The following is an 18,220-nucleotide window of genomic DNA, read 5'->3' as shown; positions in this document are numbered from 1 at the left end:
TTTGCCCCAACAACAGTTAATCTCAGCCTTGATTTCGATTGAGTGTTACTGAAGGCAACAAAATTGATAATCATGTAATAGCAACTCTTTGTCAAGAACTCATACTGGTGGAGATTGGCTAGCTTCCCCACATGTTAGTTTCTCGCAATAGCTATATCCGTATGTTGTGGATGATAATAAAAATGTTTCTTCTTGGCGTGCGACTCCATGGTTACTCAACTCCACACTCATCAAAGGTCAACAATGACTCAATGGTTGACTGAGTTGAAACAAGGAGGAAAAATAAGATAAAATCTCTTGAATTTTGGTTTTGAGTTTTAGATTGCAAGGAATTCGATTTTGGGTTGATGATTGTTCAAACAACAGGTAGTGGTATTGGTTTGAAATGGAGAAGCGGCCAGGGTGATCGTGACTTTGAGATAGTGTGCTTTTTGTTTGTTTATTGTGACTTTGAGAAGAGGCCTAAGAAAAGGAGAAACTTTTATGTGTTTATTGTGTTAAGAATGGAGCAATTGTTGCAAATGGGTTTAAGGTTTGGTGGTGGTGGTGGTGGTGGTGGTAGTGGTTGAAGAGATGTGGCTGCGGGTGCGGTGGCGGAAGATTGGCAGCGGTGGCAACTGCAGAGATGTTACATATATGTGGGTTTAAATTGGAAGATTGCGGGTTTAGCAGAGTTTGTTAGTGATCGAGTATGTTTCAAAAAGTTGGAAGGCTGGGGAGAGGATATGTAACCCAAGGCCTTGAGGAGAACAAACCAAATAGATTCAAATAACAAAATAGTTTTAATAAAGGGTAAAACAGTCATCCTAAAAAGATCAAATAGGTTTATTTAAAAAATGGATAATGGGTAGAAATTTGACATTTTTAGATTTAAAGAGGGGAAAATGTCATTCATTAAACTTTGTGTGGGACATAGTTATTTGTCCCTTAAATATTTTATGTTTCATTGGCCAAACCAACTTCTAGGTCTAGGGCCATGATTCATCAGTTTTTCAAACAGTAGGATTTGAAATTGGATACCACCTTTACTTCAGATGATGTAATGTGAAACACTTTAATAATTTCATACTGTCTTGCTCTGAAGACTGTCTCATATCATACATAACGTAGTACTCCTCCTGCTGCCATAAAAGACAGAAGCTCCATTATCTCAAGAAGAGCAACTTTTCATAAAGGGAGGGAAATTGAAAATTGATTAAGGAGGGAAACAAAGTGCGGGAATTTAATTTCCTAAATTATGAAAACCCATCTTTTTATTTATTTTATTCCATTGTTTTGTCATGACATGATATCTAATAACTTTGTTGCTGTCTAAAACTTCATTAGTTTATTAGTTAGTAAATACGCCTTTAACAACCAAAATATATTGTATTTTACCATTTTAAACTTGTTTTTGTTATAATTTTTTATTAAAAATATATAAAATACATATTTTATATATTTTATATTATATGTTATCATAATTTTATCCTTTTTTTTTACAAATAATAAAATAATATTATTTTACAAGGCACAAAACAACGGTACTTTAAGTAAATATATAAAATTTAATCTAAGTAACGACAAATTGTATTCATTATGTTCCAAAATTGAAAACCCTAATTATCCCTTTTCTTTTTATTTTTATTTCTCATCATTCAATTATTCGTTTTGGTGATATTGGAAAACAATAGGTTATATTGTGACATCTATCTCTTAATGCATACCCTCTAAAAAGAAATCAGTAGGTGAAAAAAATAGTTTTCAGTCTGATGTGTAAGATTTACAATAGAAAAATATAATGAGTTTCGAGTGACCGTTGTAGTGTTAAATTGAAGAAGAAAGATTACGACAATGACACCATTATTAGTTCAGGGTATAATTTCAATAAAATAAGGACAAATTGATAATTAACCTTTGTATTTAAGTGTTTATAGTTTTTTTTTTCGTAATTTTACTAAAAATGACCCACTAATAATTTATGGTAAAACTAAATAAATTTCGTTGACAGAAATAGATGACAAATAAATAAATAAACTTTTTAAACTTAAAGGGTTTGAAAATGTCATTTTGCCAGAGTTTAGGTGAAAATAGTCATTTAGTCTAATAGTTATAACATAATCACAAATGGTGTCTTTGGTTCGAAATAATGTTTTATTACTTTGATAATCTATTTTTTTATTCATAGCATTAATTTATTTAAAAGGTTTTGTTAATCTTTTATTACAATATTGACATAAAAAATAATATATGAATTAATTTAATTACCATATTGTTAATCTAATTATTGAAAGGTTATAGATGTAATCATAGTTTCGTTACTATTTTACTTTTACTAAACTTTTAGAAAAAAATTGCTATCGTATTCAAGTAAAATTAAACATAACCCTAAACCCCATTGTGCCTTACTCAACAATTATTAAGACAAAAATGTTTTATTCTAAATTAAAATTACCCTTCCTCCACCATTGTCCACATGCTAACAGTATCACCACTTGTTGCTATGCGAAAAAAGTAAAAAGGATTGGATTTCATTGTTGTACAAAGAAGGCGAAGAGGGTTAAAACTTGCCACTGTGTGAGTAAGGTGAAATGGTATGGGCTGAATCTCGAAATCGATCAACCCCCTGTAACATTGCTCCCATGTTGTAGTTTGAGGTCCCAGTATTCCTACAATTTTCGATCGACAATAGGTAGCTTTCTTATAGGTTTTTTATTGACAATAGACAGTGCTTTTGTATTTTTTTTTATCAATAGTGGATCATCTTCTATATTACTTAATCTTTTAATTTACTATAGTTTTCTTGCCATTTCTTCTACAGTCGACATCTTTGCAGTTTCCTTCATGTCTCCACGCATAAATTTGGTAATATAGAGATCCAAGTGTACCCGAAATGCCATTGACCACAAGAAGTTTCATTAAAAATGGCTGCACCAAGTAATATTACAAATATAATAAATTCTGCCGACCGTCTTTCTATTTTGTCAAAATTCGTCGTCTCTATCCTGTTAATTAAGGATTAATAGAATGACTTTGCTGCATTTTGACACTGAACTGAACGATTGAATAAATAACATTACATTACATCGTCCCTGTCAACCAACACCCCTTAAACCGGACACTCTTTTTGTATGTATCTTGTTTGTTGTTGTGGATTTTTGTTGGACCAACCATTTCATATCTTGCCTTGCTTTTCTACTCAAAGCATTAAGTGCTCAAAGTAAGGAAAAAGAAGCACACCACTCCATCCATCATTAATAAGCATTACAGCATTTTGTCAAGCCTGGCACATCCTTTCTTCACATGCTTTTCTTTGAGTTGTATGGCTTTACAGATAATCTCACTCACATTAATAATCAATTTTCAGTTTTATGTCCTGATTCCTGAATCTTTAAAGCATACAAAAACTAAATTTGCAAACACTTGGATGGCTAAAAATCATCATGTATTAGTGTTATAATGTGTACAAAGTATTTCAACCCTCTAAATCTCTCTCTAACAAGTCTTCCTCTACCCAATCTCTAACTCCTCGCTACAAATTCTCTACTTCCCTAACCTAACCATTATCTCCATGTTTTTATGGTTTTTGCATCTCTATTTCCCCTCTTTACAATCCAGCCAAGCTACACTTGCAGATTCCCATTTCCAATCAAAATCCTCCATAAAGCACCAACAACACAACTTAGCAACAATTCAATTCACCACCCTGCATCAATCAAACATTCACACACTCAGCACAAAGACATTGTAACATTAAACAATTATGGGTTTAAATTAACTTGCAACAAGGAAATACAATTTGTACCTTCACTCATCCATAACCACCACACTAAGGCCCTCTGTCCAGGAAAGGCTTCAAAGAATCCCCTCAAACCTTAATTAAAAAGGCCTTACTATGACCGGGCATCATCAGCATCTGAATCACTTCCAGAAGAACTCCCTGAATCTGAATCTGCAATACATAACATTAGTTATAGCTTCTCTCTTTTAACTTTTTCAATCTATACACCACTCCAAATATTAGAATTTGGTAAGTACCACTTGATGAAGATGAATCACTGCTCGAACTACTAGAGCTGCTAGAGCTGCTACTTGCATTATTGTTATGCCCGTTATCCTTCTCAATCTCCACTGGAGGGAAACTGCTCATCGGCATCTCATCACCAATGTCCACATCCTCCTCACCAGCTTCCCCTTTCTTAGCCTTCTTTGACTCAATAGGCGCCTCAACTTTCTCAACCATTGGCACTTCCTGTAACAACAAAAATAACTGAAATTAGAATTCCAAACAATTAATTTCATAAAAGCAACCAAATCACAATAACAATCCATTTCATTTACCCTATTTGCTTGAGCTGCAGCCACATTGTTGTTGCCCATTAATGCTTGCCTTTTAATCTTGCTAACCATCTTCTTGTAGTTAGTCACGAAACGATCAAGCTCCCAAAGGGTTTCAGTATCCAGAGCCTCAATATCAAGCTCGATCTCATCCTCATCTTGCCTGAGATTCCCATTCCTCCTCTTCAATATATTAATCACATGCTCCATCTTCTCTTGTGGCAAACTCTGCAACCCTACCCCCAACTTGTGCTTCTCCTCCATACTCATCTCTCTCTTGTTGGGATCCTTGGCCTTTGGCTTAGGCTGCTTTAGCGGCTTCACAGCTGGTGTTGCCCTCACAGGTGGCGAGGGAGTTCTCACAGGCAATTGTGCAGCCGCCGGAGGGTTTGGCTTAGGGTGAGGGTTAGGGTTTGACCCAACCGGGGGAACCCGCATTGGCCCAGATTTAGCCACAAATTGCTGCTTAGAACTCTCTCTATCCTTAAAATCATGTAAATTCCAAGAATTCACCGGTACTTCCTCTTCATAAACCCGCTCTTGAATTTCATCTAGAACCAATTTATCATTTACAGAACGAAACAACTCCTCGAATCTGGCAAGAAGCTGGTCCGCAAGAATGTAAACATCATGGCCTTTAGGATTATAGGTCATGGCATTGGCGAAGGTCAACCGAACATCAGCAGCAAATTCCACCGGTGAATCGTACAAATTCTTGGTCAATTTCGACTTGACAGTGCCAAGATCCATCGGATTCTTTATAATATCATAATAATCATGTAAACCCAAACCAACAACATCAACAGGAGAATTAAAAATATACCCAAGTTTGTGCTTCATCAACTTGGTCAAGATTTGCCCACAACTCTTCAACAGCTTACCATTATCCTGATTGGATTTTTTAGAATCTTGACCCAAATTCAACAGGAACGGACGTTTGTTCCCCGGAATCTTATTATTTGTGGCTGTCGACGATTTCTTTGAGCTGGATCTGAACGACGACGTTTCGATCCGGTTCTTTAACTGGCGAATCTGTTCAAGCTCCACAATCAAGCGGCTCTTGAGTTCAATCAGCTCCTTCTTCGAATACGACGTTATATTGAAGGTAACGTAATTACCCAAGAGGAGATGATCGTTGTTGTTGGGTCTTCTGTTAATAGAGGAAGCGTCGTCTGAGGCGGCGGATTGAGTGACGGCGGGTGACTCGTCAATCTGACAGCCGTTGATTTCTGAGGCTTGGTGAAACTGCCTCTTTTTAGGGTTAAGGTTTGGGACTTTGCCCATGAATTTAGGACCACCACTTTTTGGTTGCATCGGCCAATTGCCTTCGCTTCTATTGGCTAGCACCGCCGATGCCATCCGCCGTGATTTACCATCAATCGTCTCCCCACTCGTGAACCGCACGCGCCACCACGAACTTAATTTTTCGAAGAATCGTAAAGTCTAGGGTTTGTGATTTCCCCTAATCTGAGCGAGGAACAAGAGAGGGCTACCCCCTGTTCTTAAAGACGATCAGATCTGCCCGTAAAGATCTGGGGTAGCATCCAACCCGTTGATTCAATTTCATTGGTTGATCCAACGGTTCATGTAGTTTCGGAACTGCCCAATGCTCTGATCAGCTGATCTGTCATGGACGGTCCGGATTATAAGTTATAGTTACGTGTCATGTGAAAGAGCGTCAGATGGGTGATTTGAAAAGGGCATTTCCATTTGGGATGAATTTGGGTTCCATGTGGCGTGAATTTAGGGTTAGCGTATGACGTGGGGCCAAGTTGATGACGTGGAGGGAAAGGCCAACTGGGTGGACCGGCGTAACGCAGAAGGTAGACGCATGTGGAGGGGATTGTGAAATGAAAAAGGGTTGCCAAACACCGTGTCGTCAAGGGTAAACTAGTAAATCCATTTGAATGAGCGAAAAAGGGAAATTTCCATTTTCTATAATAAATTTCTATTTGAAATTTAAAGAATGTAATAAATAAATAATAATAAAATTAATAACTGTCTCTAGCATTCGTCCTTTAGCGAAAAGCATAACATGCATCAGAATTTTTTTTAAACTTGGGTATTTAAGAGCAATGCTATGTACACCTATTTTTAGTATACAATTTATGTACATAGTGATGTATCATTATGTAATTATATAATTTTAAAACATGTGTCATCATATGATAAAAAAATATCTAATCATATGATAACACTTTATCTGTGTACATAAATTGTGTACCAAAAATAGGTCTATATAGTTTTATTGGGTATTTAATCACTGAGCAAAGTATTATTTTTCCCCCAAGTTTTAACTCAATTTCAATAATACACCTATGATAGATAAAAAATTTAAATATCTATTTATCCCTAAACTGCTGTTAAATTTTTCATTTAATATAAAGATAAAATTGTTATTTAATAATAATATTAAAATATATACTTTTATTTTTTTTCTCTCTTAAGTTTCAAAAATTAACATTTAGCCCAAAATATGAACTTTGAAAAGCAATTTTTTCCCTCATAAATCTCTAAGTTTTTTCTTCACCTCTCTCTCTATCCACCGATGAGTGACAAGAGCATTACTATATAATGAGTATCATCCAGATCTAGATGACCACTAATATCTTTAGACAATAGTTATCGTCCAGAGATCATCCTTTGGACAACTTCATCATATACCTCAGTCATTGGTCTATTATTTGTTGGATAAAAGGTTAGAGTTTAGGTTTGGTATTCTAAGGAGAGAAATAATTTTTTTAAAACTTAATCAATAAAAAAAATATTAGGTTTTTAAACTAAAAGAGAAAATAAAATATAATTTTAATTATTTTAATATTATTAATAAAATAAAAATTTTAAATCATAACTTCATTAAAAAATTTATAAATATATTCTAATAGATAAAAACTAAAGTAAATATTTAAATTATTCATCTATATATTTATTATTTTACCAAAACTTTAGGAGGAATTTGTCTTTTTTCCCTTAATCATTCGCTTAAAAAATCAGACACAGGATAAAAACAAGTCTACCCAAGTGGAAGTGGTCCTCTCCTCACCAATTCCCCATCTCAACTTGTGTTAAAATATTATAATATATTTGTGGGAAATTGATTTGGGTTGGTATTAGAAATTGAGACGATGTTTCTTTCTATTATTGATGAAGAAAAAATGATACCGCTCAAATAATAATAAAAAATTTGAAAGAAAATGCCCAATCATCATAATTTAAGAGTCTTAAAAGTATTAATTATATAATGTTTATTTTTAAGTAAATGTTTATTTTTTTCTACAAGGTTAAACTTGTAAAATAATATAATATGATAAGTTATAATGTAAAAGAAACACAATTTTTCAAAAATTTTCAATAACTAATTTTGTAAGGGTGTGACTTTTTTAGGGCTCTTATCAAAAGCATTCAAATTATTCAAAAAAATAAAATAAAATGTTCTTTATAATAATTGAAATTAAACACCAAGAAAACATATTTTGTTAATAATTTAATGGTACTATTTAATAATCATGGGGGTTCTTGATGATTTTTGAAAAGTTTGGATATTCTTGAAATAAACGATCCCAAGGGCTGAAAGTGGTATATAAATAGACCCTAAAACTTGACCACTGACTTGAACATGTTAATAAAACAACATACATATATTTTAGATATATAAATATATATATACATTATCATATAATTAAATAATTTCAAATTAAATATAAAATAACATCCGATCATATAATGACATATATAAATATGTATATATTTGTGTATTCAAAATATATATTTATAATATTGCTCTAAATATATAAAACATCTCCTTCCAAACGCTAATCATATGGTTTAAACATGTAATATCATCACAACTCATTCATTCCATTAAAACATTTGTATGAATTTTTTTTATTATGTCATGTATGCTATTCAGTCCATTTTATTATGGTATTCAGGAGACGAGTAATATCATGTGTACTCATTTTAAATATATAAATAGATATATATTTGTGGATCTGATATTATTTTATTTTTAATTTAGAATTATCCAATCACATGATGACATATATTAAATATATATTTATTTACGTATTAAAAATGAATATATATAATTTTATTATTCAAGAGACATTATAGAATAATTAGGGTTTATAATAACATATGTTTGCATTATGATGTACCTTTTTAACAATGCAAAGTTTTGTCAAAAAAGTGATTAAAGTGTTTTTCAACAAAATTGGAGTATAGTGATAAAGATGTAGCCCTCCAACAACAATTCTCCTAAAATTGAGATTTAGATTTTGAAAAATAATTTTGTTGAGAAGAATTTGATAGCATAATTTCGATATAAGCATGGATGGGATAACAGATGCTATAAATCTATATATACAAATAATGATATGTTCTCATGCAATTAAATATTGTTTTATTTTTAATTTAAAATCTTTTAATCATATCGTGATATGTAGTTGTTTATACAGAAATTTGTATACATAATACTACTCTAACCGATATTTTATAATGAGTTGATGAGAATATGATTTCAAGAGTTAATAAAATTGATAGAACATTAAAATTTTAAGGAAAAAGTTTGGGTTCGAGTATCTATCACACTTATAAAATTCTGATTTATCTGATACAATAATTATAAATTCAATTACTATATTTTAAATTTATCCATCTAATCAATTCATACGAGATCCCGAATGAAAAAAAAAAAAAAACCTATAGTGAGAAGATAGCCACGTGGGCATTCTTTTTTTGTTAGCCATCATAAATATCAAAAAACTTAATAGGATTCTTGAGCCCATAATTATAAGTTTAGACTAAGTGACTTTATCAAAAATTTGGGCCACTTTAAAATTCTCCGTTCCACGTTATTGGTACATGCCTCTTTCCCTTACGATGAATGTCTTTGTTTCGTATTTTTCTCTTGTTTTTATTACAGAAATCTTATCTTAATCTTATCCATTGAATTTCTGTTTTTTTAAGTACATAGTCTCCAAATAGCTTATTTGATATTGTGTTATGTTTATCAATTCAAATCTAATTACTCTTTTGAAAAGACCAAAAATTAAATATATAAAAAGACAAAATTAGGATGCTCTTAAAGAGTTCAATGGCTAATAATCCCACAATCCCTCGAAGGAAATTTATGGACCATTCTTAAATTGGTAAAATAAAGCTATATGGGAAATGAGTAAACCTCTTGGAAAGAAAGCTAACTTTATTAAATTTGTGAACTTGCTTAGTTGGTTTGGTTCGCATTAAGCAATGTTAAAGTAAATTATAATACTTTACCATGCAAATCCTATTTGTTAAATCATAAAAAAGTTCCGGGTATATATAAACATCTTAGTTTCAAATAATAAATTAATAAAATGGGTCAACATAGAGATTCTTTTAGAAACAGTCATTGACGGTAGAAAATAATTATCTTTATGAAATAATATTATGTGTATTTTTTTTTTAATACATAAATAAGTATATATTTATATATGTTATTATATGATTAGATAATAGTTTATTTTTAATTTAAAATTATTTTATTATATGATTATATATATATAAATATATATAGTTTTGAGGGTAATTAATTAAAATAAGCAAAATTTTAAGCGTTTATACGTTTTTAGGCCACCCTAGAAAAGTTTTACCAAAATAAGCAAACTGTATTTTTTTTACCCTTTTTACCCTTATGTTGAAAAACCAAGTAAAAATATTTTTTATGAAAATGTACGTCGGTTTATGACGGTTACGATGGTAGCTAGGGATTTTACAGTGAAACCCTAAATATGTCGAATGTATATGGATGTTTTTGAATATTTCGAACGCTTAAAATGATGTAGTTTCGATGTTAATGGATGCCTAAAAGTGTAGCTGTTGAGAGACAAAAACACAAAAAGTGAACAGTGTCGTGCAAACTGTGAACAGTGTCACGCAAACTATGAACAGTGTCACGCAAACCACGCAAATACTCTTCACATCGCGCAAACTGCTTGCAAAATCGCGCAAAAAATACTGTTCACAGACTATGATATCTACTTTTGCGCGATGTAAACAATGTTTGCGCGATGTGAACAGGTTTGTACGGTGTAAACAGTATTTGCGCGATTTGCGCAGCACTGTAAATTTGCGCAGTTTGCGTGACACTGTAAATTTGCGCGCTTTTGTCTCTCAACGGCTACACTTCCAGACATCCATTAACATTGAAACTACATCATTTTAAGCGTTCGAAACATTCAAAAACTTTCATATACATAATTCGACATATTTAAAGTTTCAGTGTAAAATCCCTAGCCACCATCGTAACCGCTATAAACCGACGCACATTCTCAGAAAAAATATTTTTACTTGGTTTTTCAACATAAGGGTAAAAAGGGTAAAAAAAATACGGTTTGCTTATTTTAGTAAAACTTTTTTATGGTGACCTAAAAACGTATAAACGCTTAAAATTTTACTTATTTTAATTAATTACCCTAGTTTTGATTATATTTATTTGGATTTTAAAAAAAAAAAAAAAGTCATTGACAGTGGTCATCAGATTTTCTGCACTGTCAGGACATCCAAATGCCACAAATACAATAACGCATGTGATATTGTCGGCCTCACCCTACATATATTTTTATATAATAACTTTAAAAAGTAAGTATTGGGGAATATAATTTTGATATATAATTTAAGTATATAAATAATATGGTATTATATAATTATGTATTATTTTATTTTTAATTTAAAATTATTTAATTAAATAATAATATATTATTTATATACTCAAATTGTGTGTAAAAAGCCAAAAGATTTATTCTCATCTAAATTTTTATGTATTTCTAAATTTTCACTCGTAAGATTTAAAAGATTTAAATTATTGTCATTCTATTAAAATTTTTTGTTAGAGTTAATGATAAAATAATCATTTAATAAAAAATTAAATTAAAATTTTATCTTATTATCCCATCTAAAGTTTAAAAAGTTATATTTACCCTATTTAGGGTTTGATTTTTTTGGTCACTATTTTCTAACACCCACTCTATTCTGATTGTCGGCCAACATTTCCATCGTCTCTCTCTCCAATAGTTTTTCAGTATAAAAATCACCTAAAATTTGATCAAATGATATCAGACAAATCTATTCAAATTCAAACATTAATTCTACTAGAGTAACTATCAGTTTCACTCTTATAATAGGAATAAATTGATTTTCTTCACCAATTAAAAAATTAATTACTTTCTTCAATTTAAAAAATAAACCATAATCTTACAATATCCTATGATTGGAATAATTCTTTTTACTGTGGTTTCAGTCAAACTAACAGTTAAAATGATACAGTTTGACAATAATTGAAATCTAAAATATACAATTTAACTACATTGGCCTTTAATTTCATTATCTCAAATACAATTTAAGTCGAACCATATGATATGATTTGGTGTCACACTTTCGTAAATATGCTTTCTCCAACATTTCCACTAAATTACACCTGTGAAATGTGATTCTAATCAAATTGCATTATTTTATATATAATTTAACCAAATCACATAATTTAAATAGTATTTGATCATACTGTTGTTTGACTAGTTTATTAATGATTAATATTGTTGATAAACTTTTTTAATTTGTAATTTTTATATATTTATAATTTTATTTAAGATTATATTTGAAATGGGTTAAGTTTGAACCTGTCTAAACTCAAGCTCAGCTCAATTTGCATGGAGCTAAATTCGAATTCAACTCATTTAAGAAATATCAAACTTGATTCGTTAGTAAAACGTTATTGTTTTAATGTATATTAATCAAAACATCATTTTATATCGAATTTTTTATGTTTACGAACTTGATAAGCTGAACATACTTAAAGTTTAAATTTGAATAAATTCAATTTGAATCTAACTTTAGTTTTCTTGATATATGTAATACAAGAAAAGCAATCCCTCTGAGGGAAAGAAAATTTCAACGAACAAACGTTAGGTATATGACAAAATAAGAGGATAAGATCTTAAAAGAAAAGCATTTTACACAAATTGATTCTCGGCAATTAGAGCCAGAAGAGCATAAAGGGATCGCAACAGCATTCCTCTATGAGACAGCAGCAACACAAAGCTGCAAGACTGCAAATCTAATATATCAATCACCTTAATTATTTGCAAATCCAAACTCAGTCACTAACATTTGACTAATTACTTAATTAATGCATACCAGGCCTCGAAGAAACTGGACTCTCTTGGCGGTGGAGCTACATACAGTGGTGGTGCCATCACCGGAGATCCATGGTGATGATACCCACCTGCAGCTGCAACTCAAATTTTATTAAATTCTTCACCTGCAAATCAACACCTAATTTCCACAGTTGATATTGTTAGGTATTTTGTCAACTACCTTGAGGATGATAAGGATATGCATACTTGGGTTCATTCACATTTGGCAGGAAGAGTACTGAGTTTAACTCGGTTGTACTATGAAGATAAAGACTTGAGAGAAAAAGATGTGAAGTTGGTGCGAAAGAAAAAGGTAAATTTGATAACAGAGGATTGAGGATAGAATTGGAGTGGATTGTGGAAATATACGTGGCTGAATTCTGAAAGCATGTGAATACACTTGTTTTAATACAAACCAGTTTTACTTTCTTCTGTCTGCATTTCCTTTCTATTTGCGAAGCTTTAATAGCTTTTTTTTTTTTTTTTTTTTTTGCATATACACTTTTAGTACACAGTTTGGATGCATAGATGATATATTATCGTGTAATTGGAAGATTGAAAATATTTGATACCAAACCCAAAAAATAAATACATAGGATCACACCTGTATTATCTGATACATAGCTACTGCAAACTTAATATATAGGATTAATCAGAAATAGAATACACTCGGCAGAAAAATAGAAAAGGGAACAGAAGCAACACAAAGCTGCATTTAGGTAACGCAAATAATGGAGGGATCGCAGCAACAGTCATCCAAGAGACAGCAGCAACACAAAGCTGCTAAGCTGCAAAAAAATCATCCCCATATTAGTTATATCCCATAATGCAATTTGACTATTTAAATAATTAAGAAGATGATATAAATTTTATGGAAGAATGAAGAGGAAGTTAAAACGCACAATCCTTCAAGAAAACTTGAATCTTTCTTAGGTGGTGGTGGTGGTGGCTGAGCTGCATGATAATACTGTGGAGGTGCCATCACTACTTGAGGCCCATAAGACCCTGCATATAGTTCACAATTTGTCACCATAAAGAAAATTATGGGTGTTTTTTCATATTTATAAATACCACTAAAATTTACAAAAATGTTACTAACGATGAGTCTAGAAGGGAAAAAAAAAAAAAACGACCGGGCGCACCTGGAGGCGGGTACGGATAACCATACTTGGGATCATTCATCTTAGCAACAGGAAGAAAACAGACTTTGTTGGAGGATATTTATAAAACTTGTGTATCCAAGACATTTATACATGGGAAAAGAGAACTTTTTATGAAGGCTGAAGGAAATATCCATAGAGCATATTTGAAAGCTGAAGCCTCAAGTAATAATATTGCAGGTAGATTGATTTTATTATTATTAAAAAAAAACCCTTATTCGATTCTGCAGAATTACTAGTTGTGGCGTAAAGTTGTTCAATTCTTTAATCTGCAGTAATGTAGATTCCAATTTTCCCCAGTGACGTTAAAGCCTGATAAGCATTTGCTTGGATAGATACAAGCTGTTTCCTTCTGCAAGTTTACTTTGTTATGATAAATTGGCTAACTAATATTCCTTGGACGCTTGGAAAGGCTTTACAATTGGCTTGTTTTTACAGAATGGAAAAACCGTGGAGAATTTGACTTCAAAATGCAGAGTTTTTCCTTTAATTAACTTGTTCTGGGGATGCTCGGCGGAAGAGATAAAAAAGGCTTTGGTCTTCTAGAACAGTTAGTGCAATTACTCTGCGGCGCCAAAAAGTTAAAATCCACATTACTATTTTCAAAAATTTAAATAATAATGAAATAAAATTGATGAGCCGTTCACGTGGAAAAAAATATGTTATTGGTTTTTTTAAGGCAAGAGGGCTTGTTCCCACTCGACGATCATTAAATTCTCAGACCGATTTTCATTTATTATTAAAACCTTAAACATCTATTTATAAATAATTAAAATTAATAAAATTAATTAATTTTTAAAAATAAAATTATTATTTTATTAATAATATATTAAAAATAATAAAATATTATTTATTTTTTTTCAAATTTAAAAAACTAATAATTTTTTTCAAAAATTAAACTTTTAAATGTTACATTTCTCTCTTATAGTTTCCTTATTTTTCTCCCTCCGTTTTCTAATGTTATCATTAATTAATTTCTCTTTTCCTCATCTTTTTCAGTGTTGGTAACACACGAAAACGATATCTTCATCAATAGAGGAAGCTAGTGATGAGGATGCTCTTTGTCCAGTTACCTATGTTGAAAAAGGGAAAAAAGAGAAAAGTTAACTGGTGATACCGTAAAAAAAAAGGTGGGAGAAAAAAAGAAAATCTTATAGAATAAATGTAACATTTCAAAGTCTAATTCTGAAGAGAAATTATTTATTTTCTAAACCTAAAATGAAAAAAAGATAGTGTTAACTAGTTCTGACGAGGGTTAAAACGGAAAAAGATTACTCATAGAACATTACTCTTTTTAATAATCAAATCAAATTGACAAAATTGTTGATAAATTTGGAGCGGAAATGTCCATATTCTCAAAATCAATAAATTTGGACCAAATTCTAAGACCGACAAATACTTACTACCATACAGAGGACTACTATTAAAAATCATTTAAATAATAAAAAATAATAAATAAAACTGTCAAGTCAAGCTTAGGATTCCACTACCTTTTCTAATTTGATAGATTGGGTGTTTGTCAACTACTCAAAATATTAGCCTTCTTATAAGTTTTGGACTAAAGTGACAAAATTATGTGTTATTATTTATATATAAATATATATATAAATATATATATATATATATATATATATATATATATATATATATATATATTTTATTATAAATTATTTTGAAGGAAACGACACCAAATTCTGACTTTATTGTGTTTGCTAGAATATAATATTGCTTTGCTTTCGGTTTATACCAATCTTGAACATGAACTTTGCATCTATTCTTTCTTTGTTCCATTCATACTTCTTTAATTATTATGTGTGATGATCCTTTATTCATCCCATTTAAAATCAGTTGGTTGTTCATTAATCTGTTAACTAATAATAAAGTCAGGTTCCATAGTAATTAAGCAATTTGTTTTTGCTTAGCTCTCTAATTTGGTAGTTTATAGTTCAATAATTGTCTCGTATTGGGTTCATATTTTAATATTGGTTTCGTCTATGTTATCAAATTGATACCAATTTTGAGTTTTATTATATTAGAGCGTCGAAAAGTTGAGGTGGAAAAAATAAAATCTTAGGAGAAAAATATATTTTTTTAAAACTATTAATAAGAAAAAAATTATTAATTTTTTAAACTAAGAGAGAAAAATTAAATAAATATTTTTATTTTTTAAAATATTTTTGTTAAATAATTATTTTATCATTAACTTTAATAAAAAATTTTAATAAAATGATGATTATTTATACTTTTAAAACTTTACAAATAAGAGTTTGAAATAAACCCTATCTTCTTCTTATTCGTTATAAATAATCTTACATTAGTTTGTTATTTATGTTTGTTACACATTGATAAACATGATCAATTATATGTGTTTTTTCTTTTTGAAAATTATTTTATTTTCAATTTTCAATCATCAATTATACCCAAAATAAAACTTTCGGTGGTGGCATAAAAATTGATGGCTTAATTTGAGTGAGCGCCGCGCAATTCATTTTTTCTTCATATACATACATTAGTCAATTATTTTATTCCTTGTTAATGAGATTACGTTCTTGAGATGTAAAATTTTACACACAGAATAATTAGTAGCATTATATGTTAAAGTAATATTATTTGTACCCATTTTAGATATATAGTTGTGTGTGTATATATATATATATATATAAAATTATATATTTGAATATTATTTTATTATTAATTCTAAGTTACCTAACTATATCATAACACATATAAGTATGTATATATTTATATATCCGAAGTAGGTTTACATAATTTTATTAAATATAAGTAATGTTATGCATACCTACTTTGAGTATATAGATAAGTATACATTTATTTGTGTTTTCACGTAATTTGGTGTTACTTTTTCTTATGAGTAATGCTATGTGTATATATTTTTGGTACATAATTCATGTATACAGATAATGTATTATCATATAATTGAGTGATTTAGAATCACGTGTTATCATGTGATAAAATAATACCTAATTATATAATGACATATCATCTGTATACGTGAATTGTGTATCAAAAATAGAATAATGTGAATTGTGTACCAAATATGGATTCAGATTATAGTTAACATGGGCACAATTTATGAATTCAAAGACTATGCGTGACAAATTTAATATCAGTCATTTATATGATTTTAATTCAACATGATCTTAAAAGTATATTAATAATGTATACTGTATACAATGTTATAGATTCTACATCCTCCATAAAAGGGGAATACAACAAGTATATGCATGAAATATTGAATTTTGTTATTTTTGTCTTGTTTTTGAGCAACATTTGTGATATTTTGCTTTAGCACAAATAAAAGTTTTCAAAAGGTGTGAATGGTGGAAAATGATGAATCAAAATTTTGAAATGAATTGGAATATACTTTTAATTGATGAGATATGAATTAAAAAATAAGTTAATTAGAAGAATAATACGATACGTATATATTTTTTAATATATAAATAAACATATATAATATGTTATTATATAATAAAATATTATTATATTTTTAAATTAAAATTATTTAATAATTTAATGATAAGTATAAAATATATATTTAAAATAAATATGTATAATTTTTATTGTAATTAAAATGTATAATACAGGGTAGACTTGGAATACCACTGCCATTGACATTTGTCCTGATTCCAATGTGCAAGAATATTACAAATGGCAACTGGTTCTGATTGCAAACCCTCAAATCCACGGTTGGATTTTGGATTGGCTTAAATATATTAATGGGCTCTCTGGCCTAAAAAAATATATCCAGTTCTGGGATGGGTCAAAAAATAAAGTTGGTAATCAAATCATCAATCATATATCTATTAATAATAAAATATTAATAAGATTGTCACCCCAATTGGAAATATAAAAATATATAAAAGTTTCAGATTGAAGATAAGGGGAGGGAGAGGTTATTTTTGAGTTAAAATGCAAAGTCAATGGCTTATCTTTCTTCAACATTCAATTTGGGGCGCCGGTGCTTCTCGGATAGGCAACATGACTGAACGTTTCACCTAATAAATTATCTTTGACTCTTAAGCTTGTTGCTGTCAAATTAGTCTGTGAAGCTTGCTTGGTCAGTGGTGGTGACTTAGTAGTATCATATGGTACTACAGTAACATTTACATTGCTATATTGATGAAGCATTGTTTATATTTGCTAATTTAAAGGTCAGTAATTCTAGCCTCTTCATAAAGGGGGCATTGTTTATATAAAGAAAACGTTAAATTATTCTTATTTAAAGCCTCCAAATTAAGTTGGGAATGGTGACAAAATGTCATTAAGTGCCGTGGGGACACCCAATATATACCAGAATATATGAAAATGGACTAATGATAATAAGGGCAAAGGATTTATTCCCACCCAAGTTTAAGTAGATTTTCATCACCCACCCACTGGGTTTAAAAAACTTAAACACATACCCATCATCCAATTTGTGTCAAATTTTATTGTTAATTATAAGGGTAAAAGTATCATTTTACTCTAAACATGAAAATAAATAAAATTACTTTTTATTTTCCTCTTTTAGTTTTAAAAAAACTATTAATTTTCTTTCATCCAAAAGTT

At 30.1% G+C, this 18,220-nt stretch overlaps 1 protein-coding gene and 1 long non-coding RNA gene across 3 annotated transcripts; both read right to left on the bottom strand.

The window, feature by feature from the left end:
* Positions 1–3,407: 3,407 nt before the first annotated feature.
* On the bottom strand, positions 3,408–5,805 carry LOC123214090 (transcription factor GTE2-like). The gene is made up of 4 exons (XM_044633809.1): positions 4,321–5,805; positions 4,018–4,231; positions 3,785–3,931; positions 3,408–3,685 (listed from the first exon to the last, which is right to left on the bottom strand). Exons 1-3 carry the CDS (start codon positions 5,674–5,676, stop codon positions 3,873–3,875), a joined length of 1,629 nt encoding a protein of 542 aa, XP_044489744.1. The 5' UTR covers positions 5,677–5,805; the 3' UTR covers positions 3,408–3,685; positions 3,785–3,872.
* A 6,461-nt stretch (positions 5,806–12,266) lies between these two features.
* On the bottom strand, positions 12,267–13,949 carry LOC123213529. 2 transcript variants are annotated; one of them, XR_006501716.1, is made up of 5 exons: positions 13,631–13,946; positions 13,391–13,493; positions 12,670–13,276; positions 12,490–12,583; positions 12,267–12,401 (listed from the first exon to the last, which is right to left on the bottom strand). It is a non-coding gene; the product is annotated as an uncharacterized LOC123213529 (long non-coding RNA). The 2 variants fall into 2 exon arrangements; XR_006501715.1 differs by having other exon boundaries at positions 12,490–13,276; positions 13,631–13,949.
* Positions 13,950–18,220: the final 4,271 nt, after the last annotated feature.

The sequence above is a fragment of the Mangifera indica genome, chromosome 4, assembly GCF_011075055.1.
Source record: "Mangifera indica cultivar Alphonso chromosome 4, CATAS_Mindica_2.1, whole genome shotgun sequence".
Classification (NCBI taxonomy): Eukaryota; Viridiplantae; Streptophyta; class Magnoliopsida; order Sapindales; family Anacardiaceae; genus Mangifera; species Mangifera indica.
This window is presented reverse-complemented; position numbering and strand designations above follow the sequence as displayed.

Bases quoted from the DNA above. Each gene is read 5' to 3' on its own strand.
- LOC123214090 (XM_044633809.1), bottom strand. From the start codon at position 5,676: ATGGCATCGGCGGTGCTAGCCAATAGAAGCGAAGGCAATTGGCCGATG. The intron at 4,232-4,320 runs GTAAATGAAATG...TTGTTGTTACAG, and splicing joins CTGCAGCTCAAGCAAATAGG to GAAGTGCCAATGGTTGAGAA. The intron at 3,932-4,017 runs GTACTTACCAAA...TATGTATTGCAG, and splicing joins TGATTCATCTTCATCAAGTG to ATTCAGATTCAGGGAGTTCT.